Source organism: Pristis pectinata, chromosome 6 (genome assembly GCF_009764475.1).
Source record: "Pristis pectinata isolate sPriPec2 chromosome 6, sPriPec2.1.pri, whole genome shotgun sequence".
In the NCBI taxonomy this organism is placed as follows: domain Eukaryota; kingdom Metazoa; phylum Chordata; class Chondrichthyes; order Rhinopristiformes; family Pristidae; genus Pristis; species Pristis pectinata.
This window is the reverse complement of record NC_067410.1, coordinates 4,104,500-4,120,479: the sequence shown is the minus strand read 5'-3', so window position 1 is coordinate 4,120,479 and position 15,980 is coordinate 4,104,500. Positions and strand designations below refer to the sequence as shown.

Sequence of the window (15,980 nt, the reverse complement as noted above, 5' to 3'; positions counted from 1 at the left end):
GCAAATCAGGAAGCATAGGTCAGGGAAATAAACAGTCGATGTTTTCCCTCCATATATGCTGCCCGACCCAGCACTTTTTGTGTATTGCTTCAGATTCCAGCATCTGCAGAATTTCTTGTGTCTCCTTTTCACAACTATATATGGTATGGTTTCCATTATTAGCCTAGGGCCAGATTCAGGGAGATTGCGGTAGTTCGGGGGATTATGCTGGAACCATGCACAAGACCAGTTTGCCACAGCTTGAGCAGTGTGTCCAGTTCTGGTCCAACAAAGGGCCGCAGATGATGGAAGCTGATAGGAAATGGAAGAAACTTCTGGCAACCTGCTCCCCCCCCGTCCGTTTTCTCTCTCCTCCTGATCTACCCAGTTCCTCCTACACCCACCCCAGCCCCCCCCATCACCCTGTTTCTTTCCCCTCCTCCACCCACTCCATCTGTCCATCACCCACACACCCCTCCCAATGGGTCCCCTCCCTCCACTGTTCTCACCTGCCCTCCCCACTTTTCTTATTTGGTTCCAGGCTCCACCTTCCTCTCCTATCAGATCCCACCATCTGCAACCCTTTGCCACCTCCCCCTATCACCTCCCAGCCTCTGTCGCTATCTCCACCCTCCCCTCCTCCATCTGCCTATCCCCCCTCCTCACCGGGATCCACCCATCACCTGCCACCTCTTGCCCCACTCCTCCCCTCCACAACTTTATACCAGCTACCTCCCCTCATCTTTCAGTCCAGGTGAAGGGTCTCGACCTGAAATGTTGACTGGCTATTTCCCTCCACAGATGCTGCCTGGCCTGCTGAGTTCCTCCAGCATTTTGTTTGTTGCTATATGAATGAAAGTTGTTGTTGTGGCTATCAGACTGGACTGCTGGTGAACCATCTATCTTTTCACCCAATGGGAAAGCACCAGATTCCAGCTGTGATTGCGGTATCCCATCGTGGATTGGGAAACATGGCAGGGCCTTTCCGAATTGTGAGGCCTTGCACTGCAAGGCATGGAGAGCTGATGTGCCTCCCTGGGCTGATTCAGAGTCTTCCCTTACCTCGCTGATGTAACCCCGTCTGCTCTTGTACTTCAGGGAGGATTGGTTGCAATCTATGCCATGCATGACAGACCAGACGACATCGCTGGGGCGATTTTTATTGCACCATTGGTGGCATTGAATCCCGAGTCAGCAAGGCCGTGGAAGGTAAAAGTTCAGCCGACTCATCAATCATCCAGATCTCTTGTTGAAAGAACTTAGCACCCATTCCAACTCCCAGCCCAAGTTCAAGTTCATTGTCAGGGCATACTTCCACAGGGTATAAATGTTCTGAAAGTTAGCTTCTTGCAGCAGCAGCACAGTGCATTACAAACATGAGCCATAAAGACAGCGCAGAAACAGGCCCTTCAGCCCATCTAGTCCATAATGACCTGACCTTCCGCCTAGTCCCATCTACCTGCACCCGGACCATATCCCTCCAAACCCCTCCCATCCATGTACCTATCCAAACCTCTCACATGTTACAATTGAACCCACATCCACCACTTCTGCTGCAGCTTGTTCCACACTCGCACCACCCTCTGAGTGAAGTAGTTCCCCCTCAGATTCCCCTTAAATATTTCACCTTTCACCCTAAACCTATGTCCTCTAGTTCTCGTCTCACCCAACCTGAGGGCAAAAAGCCTGCATGCATTCACCCTGTCTATACCCCTCATAACTTTGTATACCTCTATAAGATCTCCCCTCATTCTCCTGCGGTCCAGGGAATAAAGTCCTAACCTATTCAACCTTTCCCTGTAACTCAGGTCCTCAAGTCCCGGCAACAGCCGCGTAAATTTTCTCTGCACTCTTTCAAGCTTATTGATATCTTTCCTGTAGGTAGGTGACCAGAACTGCACACAATGCTCTAAATTTGGCCTCACCAATGTCTTGTACAATTTCAACGTAACATCCCAACTCCTGTACTCAGTGCCTTGATTTATGAAGGCCAAAGTGCCAAAAGCTCTCTTTGAGGCCCTGTCTACCTGTGACGCCACTTTCAAGGAACCATGGATCGGTATTCCCAGGTCCCTTTGTTCTACCGCACACCTCAGAGGCCTACCATTCACTCTGTAAGTCCTACCCTGACAAACATAAATTAACATCAACTTAAATTAACATAAATTACACATTACTTACATGACAAAGTAAACATAACAACATTAATGCAAGGTGAAGGATGAAAAAAAGAAATATATTCTGAGGTTGTGTTAGGGTTTTCCAGGTCGGTTCAAGAAGCTGACGGCAGTGGGGAAGAAGCTGTTGTTGAACCTTGAGGTGTGGGTCTTCAGTCTCCTGTACCTCCTGCCTGATGGCAGCATTGAGAAGGGGACATGGCCTGGATGGTGGGGGTCCCCAGTGATGGATGAGATATCGCCTCTTGTAGATGTCCTCGATGGTGGGGAGAGCTGTACCCGTGATGGAACTGGCTGAGTCCATGTTAATGGTGGGATTCTGTTCCACTGGAACCAAAGGAGGCAGGCTCTTCACTCTGCTTTCCTCTGGGGGCTCAACCCACAAAGACCCCTAACCCATCTGCAAAAGAGGTCCAAAGGGAACGGAAAGACTAAGGAGCGACCAAAACAATCTCATTGAAGCAGGTAATCCAAATGGGACATGCAAAATTCTTATGAAGTTAGACAAGGCAGATGCAGGAATGATGTTTCCCCTGACTGGGGTCAGAGAGTCATGGAAACAGACCCTTCGGCCCAACTCATCCATGCCGACCAAGTTGCCTATCTGCGTCTAGAACCAAAGGTCACAAATGTCAAAGTAGGGGGTCAGCCATTCAGGACAGAGATGAGAAGAAATTTCTCTTTCCAAGGTGTGACAAATATTTGGAACTATCTACCCCAGAGGCAGTGGAGGCTCAAACGCTCAGAATATTCAAGACAGTGATTGATAGATTTTTAGATATTAAGAGAATGAACGTTTGTGCAGCAAAATGGTGCTGAGGTTAGAGATCAGTGTAGTGAGTGGTCTAGCAAGAGTTCGAATGGCCTTTATATCTATTTCTTATGCTTTTGAGGCCTTATGAGACCAGATTTTTTTGCTACTACTAGACCACACAGCTCCACTCAAGGGTCACTCAATGAGGTAGATGGCCACACAGGTTGTAAGGGCCTAGGTGTAGTTCTTGGTTGGTGTTGAGATGATCTTGGCCCAAGAGCTATTGATTCAGTAACGGGTGAAGCGCTCCTTGGATGCTAGTCCCAAATGATGGTCGGTTTCCAGCTGCCCGTTCTAACGCCCACCTGACTGCCCTCTTATGGACCCTGACACTATTCCCCAAGTTTGGTGGCTGGGCAGATGTTTGGAATATCTAATCATTGCCTCCCTCCCTGCTGTTGGTGAGTGGGTGCTGGGCAAGGGGCAACCTGGTAATAGGAGAACCAGGACAGGACAGGAGTGAAGTTGCCAGTTCCACAATCTCTGTCTCTTTGAAAGACACACATCCCACAAGGTTTATGTAGGAAAACGCAGTGTGCGATCCAGCCAGAACATTGCTAACACACTGTCTGCAGACAAGAGAAAAATAACAGTCGCTCATTTTCAGTCTGCAATGTGTGCTTTTCCTCGAGGCTTAGTTCTTTATTTTTAGGAATGCGAGTGGATCTTGCATTTTCCTTTTTGATAGATTAGCTCCAAGCTACTTTCTCACCATCCTCCAATCTTGGGAAAGGATCAGGTTCCCTTTTGAACCTAAAAAGGCTGTTTCAGCAAGAGAAGATAAATTTGAACAAGTGAATTACAAATCACCTCCTGTGCAATGAGTTCCACTGAACTGTGGGGGTTGCTGTCATGCATACACAACCGTACACATTTAGAAGAAAGACTTGCGCTTATGGAATACCTATCACATCCCTCTCAGGGTCCCCAGGTGTTTCCAGTCAGTGCAGTACTTTTGATGCGTGATCTCTGCTCTAGTGTAGGAAACCTGGCAGCCAATAGCAAAGCAAGCTCCCATAAACAGCAATGTGATAATGACTGGACAATCTACTATTAAAGTTCTTGAATGACGGGTGAATATCGGCCCTAGGATATTGGAGAAAACTCCTCTGCTTTTCCTCAAAGTTGGAGCTTTGTAATCCCTCTGGGAGAGAAGCACTCAACTTCCCAAAGGGAGACGCAAGAACATGCAAGAAAATAGGATCAGCAGAAGGCCACTCGGACCCTCGAGCCTGCCGCACCATTCAATATAATCGTGGCTGATCTGCCCCAGGCCTCAATTCCTCAAAACCAGATCCCCATAACTCTCTATCCTCCGATCTTCCAAAAATGTATCTACACCAATTTAAGTTCTTCTAATGATTGAGCCTCCACAACTCTCTGGACAATTCCAGAGACTCAATACCTTCTGTGAGAAACAAAGGACCACAGATGCTGGAATCTAGATGAAAAACACGATGATGCTGGAGGAACTCAGAAGGCCAGGCAGCATCCGTGGAGAAAAGCAGGCGGTCAACGTTTCGGGTCAGGACCCTTCTTCGGGACTGAAGATAGGAAAAAGGGGAAGCCCAATATATAGGAGGGAAGAGCAGAGCAGTGATAGGTGGACAAAAGAGGGGAGACTCAAGGGTCTTAGTTATAGAGAGTTTGGACAGGCTAGGACTTTATTCCTTGGAGTGTAGGAGACTGAGGGGTGACCTGCTAGAGGTGTATAAAATCATGAGGGTAATAGAGAGGGTGGCTGCACGCAGTGTTTCTCCCAAGGAAAGGGAATCAAAAACTAGAGAGCATAGGTTTAAGGGAAAAGACTTAAAAGAGGCCTGAGGGGTAACTTCTTCATGCAGAGGGTGGTGGGTATATGGAACAAAACTACCAGAGGAAGTGGTTGAGACAGGTACAATAACAAAATTTAAGACAGATACACGGATGGGAAAGTTTTATGGGGATATGGGCCAAATGCGGGCAAATGGGACTAGCTCAAGTTGACAACTTGGTCAGCATGGACAAGTTGGGCCAAAGGGCCTGTTTCAGTGCTGTATAACTCTGACCCCCTAATGTGCTTTGGTGTGGAGTGTTAATGATTGAAACCAAACGTTGGCCAGGACGTTGGGAAATTCCTTGCTCTTCCTTGAGTAGGGTCTGGAGATTTTAACCAGTTGAACTCTTTGCTTAGTCCTTCATGAATCACTTACCATGAATATGAAAAAGATCATGCACGATAAGGCGAGACTCGTGTCTCTGTTCTTTGTGTGCTGAGTTACAAGCAGAACCTAACCATCCCACCATTCGGCCTCACCATCCTATCCCACAGATCTATGTCGCTTTAGATGAATAAATTGTGCCTGACAACTCTTCCCCAATTTGATGTGAGATTGCTCAGCTCTGTGGATTTAAGCCTCAAATATATCAAAACTTCCAATTGGATTTTGACACAATTTATAAAGTACAACATTTCCTGACTGTGTTTTTGCTTCCCTGAGCCACAGCGGTAAGTTACTGCCAAACATATCTGAGGGATTTAACAGCGGAAATTATAGGAGTTGCCCAAGACTGTTCATCCCAATGAATGCTGCCTCCTCTGAATATTAATCAGCATCACATCCCAGTTCCTGGTATGTGTCCTGAATCAGAGATCACACATTAGTAGATGTACACTTTGTCCCATCTTTATAGCTGATAGAAAGTCTTGGAAAGATTGGGGTAAGACGTAGATCCAAATAAGGTCTAACACTTTACCTGTACTTACCTTGCTTCCTCCTCTCCAGGTGTTCTGTACCAAACTGTTGTGTCACATTATACCAAATATGTCCCTGGGGGTCATGAATCCACAGTGGCTGTCCAGAGATGAAAATGAGGTGAGTCCTCAGTAAATTTCCCTCTTCCCCTTTGAGAAAAGGGCTTAATATTTTCTCTAGTTGAGAGTGTGTGCCAATCAAACTCATGGATCAAGAAGCTCATATTTATTGTAGAGGTTGGTAGATCTATTGACAAAGTCAACTTGGCAACTTGACTTATCTGCTCAAAGTGTGAACATTGGGAGGATGAAGGGGACTCACACAGGATTTCTTCATAAAAAGGGGATCTGGGGGTAAGTTTTCCACACAGCGAGTGGTGAATATCTGGAACAAGCTGCCAGAGGAGGTGGTGGAGGCAGATACAATGAGAATGTTTCAAAGCCGTTTGGACGGGTACTTATATAGGAAAGGCATAGAGGGATACGGGCATAACGTGGGCAAATGGGATTAGTGCGGATAGGGATCACAGTCGGCATTGATGAGGTGGGGCTGTTTCTGTGCTGTAGGATTCTACAAAACCAGTTAGTCTCTGAGTAATGAACGGGCTCCATTTTTGCAAATGTCCATAAGTCAATTTTATCGATGGATCAAAATATACACAAAATCCCTCAGTGCGGTAACCATGCCTCTACAGAGGTGTAACGAATGACATCAAAGGCACACAAGACTGATAAAAAAGAACAATTATTAAAAGTGGAGAGAGGAAACTAGTTCTGCCCTTCATAGGAATGAATGTAGGTACATACGTCGGACTTTAGAATTTAATGTCACTATGGGAGCTCGTTTGTAAGTAGGGGTGTCCGTAAGTTGGACCCTCGTAAGCCAGAGTTGGCCTGTAATGGATTCTAGAGGAAGGCCTTGTTGACTTTCTTGAACTGTTGCGTCCCTTGCTGGTGATTTGAGGGGCTTCCCTATTTACGCCATCCCACCAGGGTAAAACCTTTGGCTGAGATCTACTACAGATTCCATTAACCTTTGGGATGTGGGAGGAAACCGGAGCATCCGGGGGAAACCCACGTGGTCACAGGGAGAAGGTGCCAGCTCCACAGAGATAGCGCCCGAGACCAGGATTGAACCTGGATCACTGGAGCTGTGAGGTAGCGGCTCCACCAGCTGTGTCACTGTGTCATCCACTCAGCTTCCAGCAATAATGTTATTTCTTCATGTTACTTCTAACTTATGACTCCTGAATGATTTTGAATGGCGGTAGGAGTTATAGTTCTTTTTTATAATAAAAATAGAAAATGCTGGAAACACTCATCAGGTCAGGCAGCGCCTGCAGGAAGAGAAACAGTTAACGCTTCTGGGCAAGGGCCCTTCCTCAGAATTAGGAAAGAGGTAAAGGAAAACGGAGAAACACAGGACTGCAGATGCTGGACTCTAGATGAAAAACACAATGACGCTGGAGGAACTCAGCAGGCCAGGCAGCATCCATGGAGAAAAGCAGGCGGTCAACGTTCTGGGTCAGGACCCTTCTTCAGGACTGAAGATAGGAAAAGGGGAAGCCCAATATATAGCGGGGGGGGGAAGCAGAGCGGTGATAGGTGGACAAAAGAGGGGAGGCAGGGTGGGCACAGGGTGGTGATTGGTAGATGCAGGTAAGAGGTAGTGATAGGCAGGTGCGGGGGAGGAGGGGAGAGCAGATCCACTGGGGGATGGGTCTAAGGTAAGGAGAGAGAGGAACAAAGGAGAATTCCAAGCACGAACTGGAGGAACAGCACCTCATTATCCGCCTTGGAACCTTGCAGCCTAAGGCAAGTGTTGAAAGGACAAGTGTTGCACCATAATGTAGCTGCATAATGCAGTGCTTGTGATGGGAGGGGGGAGTAATGGATGGGGATGGAATAGGATATATGGATTATCTCTGACAGGGGAGGAGCAGCATTGCCCTCATGATCCTGGGGGTTATAGAATTGCCTGGTTAATAGGTTAATGAGGACAGTTGAAAGAGAAAACAATTGAAAGGAAATCTTGAAGCTGTCGTTCATAGAGTCATACAGTTGTACAGCATGGAAGCAGGCCCTTCAGCCCAACTGGTCCATGCCAACCAAGATTCCTGTCTAAGATAGTCCCCCTTGCTCGCATTTGACCCATATCCCTCTAAACCTTTCCTATCCATGTATCTGTCCAAGTACCTTTTAAATGTTGTTAATGTACCTGCCTCAACCACTTCCTCTGGCACCTCATTCCAGATACTGACCACCCTCTGGGTGAAAAGGTTACCCCTTGGGTTCCTATTAAATCTCTCCCCTCTCACCTTAAACCAAAGCCCTCTAGTTCTTGATTCCCCGACTATGGGAAAAAGACATGCACATTCACCCTATCTATGCTACCTCATGATTTTATACACCTCTATAAGATCATCCCTCTGTCTCCTGCGCTCCAATGAAAACAGTCCCAACCTGCTCAACCTCTCTCCATAACTCAGTCCCTCGAGTTCCGGCAACATCCTCGTAAATCTCCTCTGCACTCTTTCTGGCTTAATCTGAATCAGAATTGTTGCTGAGACGAAAGGGAGAGGAGAACGCTGGGATTGTCCAGCAGGTCAGGCAGTGTCCGTGGAGAGAGGGAAAAACTGTGTGAATATTACAGCAGAGCTCGCTAGTCCTGATACAAACAGGAACAGCAAGTTATCTGTTGAATTTGTTAGTGAAACCTGTAGGCTGCAGCAGGCTGTGATGGAAGATGTGCTGTTCTCGCTCAGGCTTAAGTTGGGCTCCTTTGGAGCAGTTGCTGCAGTCAGAATGAGTGTGGGCTGGAGAGTTAAAGCAACAGGCCCCTGGAAGCTCAGGGTCACCCTTGCTGACTGAATGGAGAGTCAACAGAGGTGTCACAGATAAAAGTGGGAAGGGACTGGGCTGGGTTGAAAGAATGAAGTCAGGAGATAAATTCAGTGAGGCAAAAGCAGGCTGAAAGTATATGGGTCTTCTCAGACAATTCTGCTTGTGTTGGGGCTCGTTTGTGGTGGTTTTGTCCTCAACGGAACTGCAGGCATGGTACAATAGTGATAGAGATCTAACCACATGATGGAGTTTCTTAAAGCAGTAACAACCACCAACTTTAGGTAGCACTTTCTCAAGCAGCGAGTGGATATGCAACACATTATTTTGTGAACTGCACTGCAGAAATAGATAAATAAATTTACACTGGAGCCTGATACACTGACACGTCAGTGCAGGCCAATTATAAACTTGCAGCCCTGGTTACATCCAAAAATATCAGCTTGTTATATTTCCATTCACATATTAACAACTGTTAAGACAAATCGTAGGTTCCTTGTTTCCCTTAGACATTCTCATGGCATCTTTATGCTCTATAGCACCAATTGTATAGGAAACTTAAGTAGGAGGATGAGTGAGCTGTTTGGTTCTTTGAACCAGCTCCATTGTTGTTCAAGATCATGGTTGGTCCTTTATCTCAACATCATTTTCCTGCACCATCCCCTTATCGTTTGGTTCCCTTAATGTCCAGAAATCTAGCAACCTCTACATTAAATGAACTCAATGGCTGATCCACCTCAACACTCCAGGGTAGAGACACAGGTGTAAAGAAGTATCTCCTTGTCGCAGTCTTAAATGAGGGTTGACTGCTTATGCTCCTACTTTAGTCCTGGGTCTTGCATAGACCATCTCTGGTCAACATTAACTGGTGAGAGGGGAAAGATTCAGGGGGGACCGGAGGGGCAAGTTTTTCACACAGAATTTTAAATTAAATTTTATTTACAGCGTGGTAACAGGCCCTTTTGGCCCAACGAATCCACACCGCCCATTTTAAACCCCCATATTAACCTACCCGTACGTCTTTGAAATGTGGGAGGAAACCGGAGCACCCGGAGGAAACCCACGCAGACACAGGAGAACGTACAAACTCCTTACAGACAGCGACGGGAATCGAACCCCGATCGCCGGCGCTGTAATAGCGTTGTGCTAACTGCTACGCTGCCGTGCCATGGTGAGTGTATGGAATGAGCTGCCAGAGGAAGTCGTAGAGGCAGGTACAATTTCAACGTTCAGACGACATTTGGACAAGTACGTGGATAGGAAAGGTTTAGAGGGACACAGGCCAAACACTGCTTGTCCCATTTGCTTGGGACTAGCTCAGGTAGGCACCTTGGTCAGCATGGACGAGTTGGGCTGAAGGGCCTGGTTCCATTCTATATGACTCTAATTTCATAATTGACATCTTCTCAGACTCTCTTTGGACACATTCAGAGAACCCAACATATTGCATTCCTAACCCTTATGTATTTTGCCACTTCTGGCGAAATCAGAAGTGCAGAAATCAGAAATGCACATTCAGAGTATTTGTTGCACTTTTGCTGTGTTATGAGACTTCACTGCTCTCTCTCTGCCTGCACATGATAAAATTCTCATGCTTTTACTGGTCCTCTTGACAGCTTCCCCTTTGAAATAGGGAATTGAAGGGCTTCATCTCTGCTTCCCTTCCGAAAATCTTTCCTTTGGTCGCGACCTCTTGCAGTTTCTGAAATATACATTTCACTGGTTAAAATGTTGCCCGCAAATCCTCAGTCTCTTTCCTTTCGCAGACAGAGTTCTCTCCACTGCCTCAGACACAAACTGACAAACCAGCCAGTTCAGCTGCTCTTTGAGCATTTTCTCTGTCAAGCATGTCATCAAGCTGGTCGTCTTAGGCAATTTTCAGTATTTGTCATTGTGGTGACTATGCAGGGGATATCTCCTTCTGTAAGTCATATCTTTCTATTCAATGTTTCCTCTGAACTGGAGTTGACCCACTTCTGAAAGCGTTAATTTTCAACTGACAGCCTCTCCCTAATTTTTGTTCCAGTCTTTACTTCTTTCATCTCCTCCCTTCCCAGCTCCGAGCAGCAGGACACAAATTTCTGCATTCTACCCTCACTGTGCGTTTGGGAGGTGGACTTATCTACTTCTAATCTTCACCCCTGTTGCTGTTTACAGCATAGGGAGGATTTAACCTACCTGCCTCTAGGCGATCCAAACTCTGTCTGCTCTTGCCTCTCCTGCTTTTTGAGTCCATGTGACCTGATGGCTTCCTGGCAAAACCATTCTTTGCATCATAGGACCAGGTCCCCATGAAAGAGACGAAGACCACACCATGTTGTTGGATGTCCCAATATCAATCCCAACATCGCACATAGAACATAGAACAGTACAGCACAGGAACAGGCCCTTTGGCCCACAATGTTGTGCCAAACTAATTGAGCTAATGACACCTAATCCCTTCTGCCTGCAAGTGGCCCATATCCCTCCATTCCGTGCACATCCACATGCCTACCTAAGATCCTCTTAAATGCCTCTATCATATTTGCTTCCACCACCAACCCTGGCAGCCCGTTCCAGGCGCCCACCACTCTCTGTGTAAAAAAACTTGCCCTACACATCTCCTTTGAACTTACCCCTCTCATCTTAAATGCACGCCCTCTAGTATTAGACATTTTGACCCTGGGAAAAAGATACTGGCTGTCTACTCTATCTATGCCTCTCATAATTTTGTAAACTTCTATCAGGTCTCCCCTCAGCCTCCGACGCTCCAGAGAAAACAACCCGAGTTTGTCCAACCTCTCCTTTTAGCTCATGCCCTCTAGTCCAGGCAGCATCCTGGTGAACCTCTTCTGCAGCCTCTCCACAGACTCCACATCCTTCCTATAATGAGGTGACCAGAATTGAATGCAATATTCCAGATGCACCTAACCAGAGTTTTATAAATGAAAAACACGATGATGCTGGAGGAACTCAGCAGGCCGGGCAGCATCCATGGAGAAAAGCAGGCGGTCAACGTTTCGGGTCAGGACAAGTCCTGAGGAAGACTCCTGACCTGAAATGTTGACCGCCTGCTTTTCTCCACAGATGCTGCCTGGCCTGCTGAGTTCCTCCAGCATCATTGTGTTTTTCATCTAGATTCCAGCATCTGAAGTCCTTTGTTTCCCCGGAGTTTTATAAAGTTGCAACATAACTTCCTGACTCTTGAACTCAATGCCTTGACTAATAAAGGCAAGCATGTCATACACCTTCGTTACCACCCTATCAATTTATGCAGCCACTTTCAGGGAGCTGTGGACTTGGACCCTAAGATCCCTCTGTACATCATCACTGTTAAGGCACCTGCCATTAACTGTGTACTGTCCAGTGGAAAAACAAAATGCTGGATTGGAAATGCTCAATAGGTCAGGCAGCATCTGTAGAGACAGGTTTGATGATGCTTCAAGCATAGTGAGAGGGAAAGTGAAAGGGAAGTCTCTGCTAGTGTGCAAGACAGGAAGGTCTGAATGATAAAATGGATGATGCTGCACGATGGAAGGAGTGGGGGAATGGGACACGATACAAAAGGTGAGTCCAGAGAAGGTGTGAATGGGAATAGTGAACTCATTATTGGGACTCAGTGTTGAATCTGGAGAGCGGTAACGCACCCAGTTGGAAGATATGCTGCTGTTGAGATTCCGTTAAGCTCATTGGGACAGTGTGGGAGACGGATAGAGAAGTAACTGGAGGCCCAGATTTACTGGGAATTGGAATTGGAATTGGTTTATTATTGTCACATGCACCGAGATACAGTGAAAAGCTTTTGTCTGCGTGCCGTCCAGAGAGATCATTCAATACATAAGTACGTCGAGGTAGTACAAAAGGAAAAGCAGAATGCTTTTTAGTGTTAAAGTTGCAGAGAAAGTGCAGTGCAGGTAGACAGATTAAGTTTACTGAAACCCCAGTATACACTATGATACCTTTTGGATTTTGCAGGTGAGAAACTTTTATGAAGACCCTCTCTGCTACCACGGAGCCATGAAGGTGGGGTTTGCCGCTGTACTGTTAAATGCACTAACCGGTCTGGAGAACTTACTGCCTTCCATCACTGCACCAGTGTTGATTTTACATGGTGATGCAGATAAAATGTGTGACATAAAAGGCTCACACATTATGTACGAGATGGTAACCAGCACTGACAAGACATTGAAGGTAAATCACTCTACCCAAACTATCTTGGTTAAATTAGGATCCTGTTCACCGTCATAGAGTCATACAGCATTGAAACAGGCCCTTCGGCCCAACTCATCCATGCTGACCATGGTGCCCACCGAGCTAGTCCCATTTTCCTGCGTTTGGCCTGTATCCCTCTAAACCCCTCTTATCCATGTGTATCCATGTCTTTTAAATGTTGTTATTGTACCTGCTTCAACCACTTCCTCTGGCAGCTCGTTCCATATAAGCACCTTCCTCTCTGTGAAGAAGTTGCCCCTCAGTTAAATCTTTCCCCTCTCACCTTAAAACTATGTAATCTAGTTTTCAGTTCCCCTTCCCTGGGAAAAAGACTGTGTGCATTCACACTATCTATACCCCTCATGACCTTATACACCTCTATAAGGTCACCCCTCAGTCTCCTATGTTCCAAGGAATAAAGTCCTAGTTTGGCCAACCTCTCCCTATAACTTAGGCCCTCGAGTCCTGGCAGCATCCTCATAAATCTTCTTTGCACTCCTTCCAGTTTGATGATGTCTTTCCTACACAAAACTGTACACAATACTCAATGATCTTGTGGTAAATGGTGATATAGTCGCAAATGAAGTCAGTGGATGGTGTCAGTGACACCGTGTCAGGGACCCTGCTGCTGAGAACTACTGTCGCTCACTTTTATCCTGCCCACACTCCTGGTCACATCCAGAGGATGAGACACGTGGGGCAGTGGGAGTACAGGACACTCCCCGCCCACATTAAGGATATGTGCCAGTCCTTATATATGGAGGATATGTCTGTGTTTAATCTTCCCACCTTGGTCATATTTTGATTACGGCACAGATCCCTGCTTAACTGATATGTGTAGAATCCATACCATCAGCTTCTCTGAAAATCAAGAACAGATGCTGGAAATCTGAACTGAAAGCAGAAAATTTTGGAAAAACTCAGCAGGTCAGGCATCACCTGTGGGGAGGGAAACAGAGTCAATGTTTCTGGTCAAAGACTCTTCAGCAGAACCTTCAAACTGAAACATGAACTGGTTCTCTCTCCACAGATGCTGCCTGACCTGTTGAGTGTTCCTGGCATTTTCTGTTTCCGTTAAATTCTTTCCTCGTTCTCTTCCTTCAGTGGGGTTGGAGTGTGTGATCATGTCTGAAGAGAGCTACAAGAATTTCTCCTCAGGCTAACGTATGTGGTTGACTGTCCACCAGTTGGGGCAGTTTCCCTGAATGATCTGTAGAAAAGCCATTCCAAGGTCCTACCAACCTCCTCCGGATACATACCCTTTACACACGGGGATCAGTGACCGCACAGCAGAGTGAGCTTGCTGCCTTGCCCTGCCCTGCCTCCCAGTCGAGCAACACTTTCATTTAAAGATTTCCATGCTTTTTTCCCAAGTAACACCACGGCCTTTCCTCCTTCCTCCTGCCCCACAGCCCTCCCCATTTCTGATCCCTTTTAAATGCCGGATTTGTTTTTCTCCATTGTCAATTGGTTATGCCTTCCTGAACCCTAAACCTCCCCTCCTTGTAACTCAGGCCCCCAACTCCAAGCAATATCCTGGCAAACCTTTTCTTTGCTCTGATGCAGATGTATCTCGAATATTCTGCCCCTTTCAGATATACTATGGTTATCATTAGCTCTGTTGTTGCCCTGAACTATTGTCTTTTACACTTCCTAAATACCCTTTCACCTGAACCCCGTCTCCTAACTCCAGCTTAAGAGTAATATTTAATTGTCTGTGGTGTATCAGTGAGCTGTTTCTGAGCCAGTGTGGTACCTCAGTGCCAGGATTTCTGTGTAATCACTGTGGTCTTTTTTGAATTCTGTTCAGGTCTTTGAGGACTGTCTTCACCAGCTTCACAAGGAGCTTCCAGACGTCGTAAAGGAAGTGTTTTCGTTAATTCAAACGTGGTTGAATGACAGGTTGCCTGCGCTGAATATATGAGTCCAATTTGAAAATAAGAATGTTTATGAAAGAATCAGTTTAATTTATATTGGGTTTGAGTGTTTGAGGAGGGGGGAGGGGAGAGGGGAAAAATGGAGCAAAACCAGTTTCATGGCGCTTAACTGACAAAATAAAAAAAACTTTTTAAAAATCAGAGGAATTGCGTCTCTTCCTGTGCTTCCGATGTTCCAATGTGTGGAAAGCTCACTTCTTAACCCGAGATCAACATCTATTCCAATCTGTTTCTTGGTACAGATACAGGGGAGGAATCCCAGTCCCAGTGACCATCAGTCTCTGTTACACATTGTAGTGAATAGCAGAGAGATTAGGAGCGTGACCAAGGGAAACAGTGGTTTCGAATCCAAGCAATGCCACCTCAGCCTCAGATCAGCCACACTGTTATCGGAGTGTGTTGGTGTGCAAGGCCAGAGTCTTCCTTCATGCTCTACTGCCATTTTACTACAGGAAGTGACCAAATGCCACTGAGGTGAAGATCGAGTTGACCTGCTGGAGATTAGCAACAGACATGACAATGAAAAGGATGGACTAAGTAAAAAAAGAGCTGTCTGTCATTCTCCTTGATCCCACCACCCACCCCACTCCATCCCAGATCCCTCCCCTTCCCCAGCCCCACTTCCACCACTCTTTATTGGCTGTCAAGTACTTTGAGATGGTGAAAGGTGCTACATAAATGCAAATATTTATTATTCGTTCTTTCTTTCTTTGTCCTTTTTTCTCCCTTTTCGTATTCTCTTTGCATCTGTCTACTCTCCTTTTCTTTCTCTTACTTGCTGCTCAAACAATATTCTCTTTTTTTAAAGCAGACAATCGTCAAAAATGTGAAGAAATTGGGAGGACCTCCTTGATAACTGAGATCAACAAAACCGGGAAAGTGCACTAGGACAAAGAAATCACAGCACAGTAGCAGTGAAACTAAAACCAGCAGAAAAAAGAGTTGTTATTAACTCTGCACCTAGGAAGACTCGTGCTTTTAAACACGAGTATGAATTCACAGGCTTATGTTTAAGAAGGCTGCACACAAAGATGTTGTGATCTCTGATTTATGGACTTCCCCTCGCCGCACGATCGTACCAATGTAAGGACCCAGGCAGGAGTCGGTCATGGGGCCGTCTGAGTCTGCCTTGCCATTAAACAAGATCATGGTCAATTCATTTTCAGGGCTCACTGGCTCAGCAGTGAATTAAAATGAAAAATTCCCACAGACAGCAAACCAGGATGGAAAAAGTACATCATTTAATTAACATTTTAAATATTTTTCTATGTTAGACTTCAAGTTGTCATAGACATACATACCCAGGG

At 46.1% G+C, this 15,980-nt stretch overlaps 1 protein-coding gene across 5 annotated transcripts in view; it reads left to right on the top strand.

The window, feature by feature from the left end:
* mgll (monoglyceride lipase) overlaps nucleotides 1–14,743 on the top strand; it is an 83,875-nt gene extending 69,132 nt beyond the window's left edge. For 3 of the 5 annotated variants that reach the window (XM_052018086.1, XM_052018087.1, XM_052018083.1), the window contains 4 exons: nucleotides 1,078–1,188; nucleotides 5,736–5,825; nucleotides 12,500–12,715; nucleotides 14,547–14,743. In XM_052018086.1, coding sequence (XP_051874046.1) covers nucleotides 1,078–1,188; nucleotides 5,736–5,825; nucleotides 12,500–12,715; nucleotides 14,547–14,660 — 531 coding nt within the window. In that variant the 3' untranslated portion in view covers nucleotides 14,661–14,743. The remainder of the gene's footprint in view (nucleotides 1–1,077; nucleotides 1,189–5,735; nucleotides 5,826–12,499; nucleotides 12,716–14,546) is intronic. The other 2 variants (XM_052018085.1, XM_052018084.1) reach the window with 2 other exon arrangements.
* The last annotated feature ends 1,237 nt before the right edge of the window (nucleotides 14,744–15,980 follow it).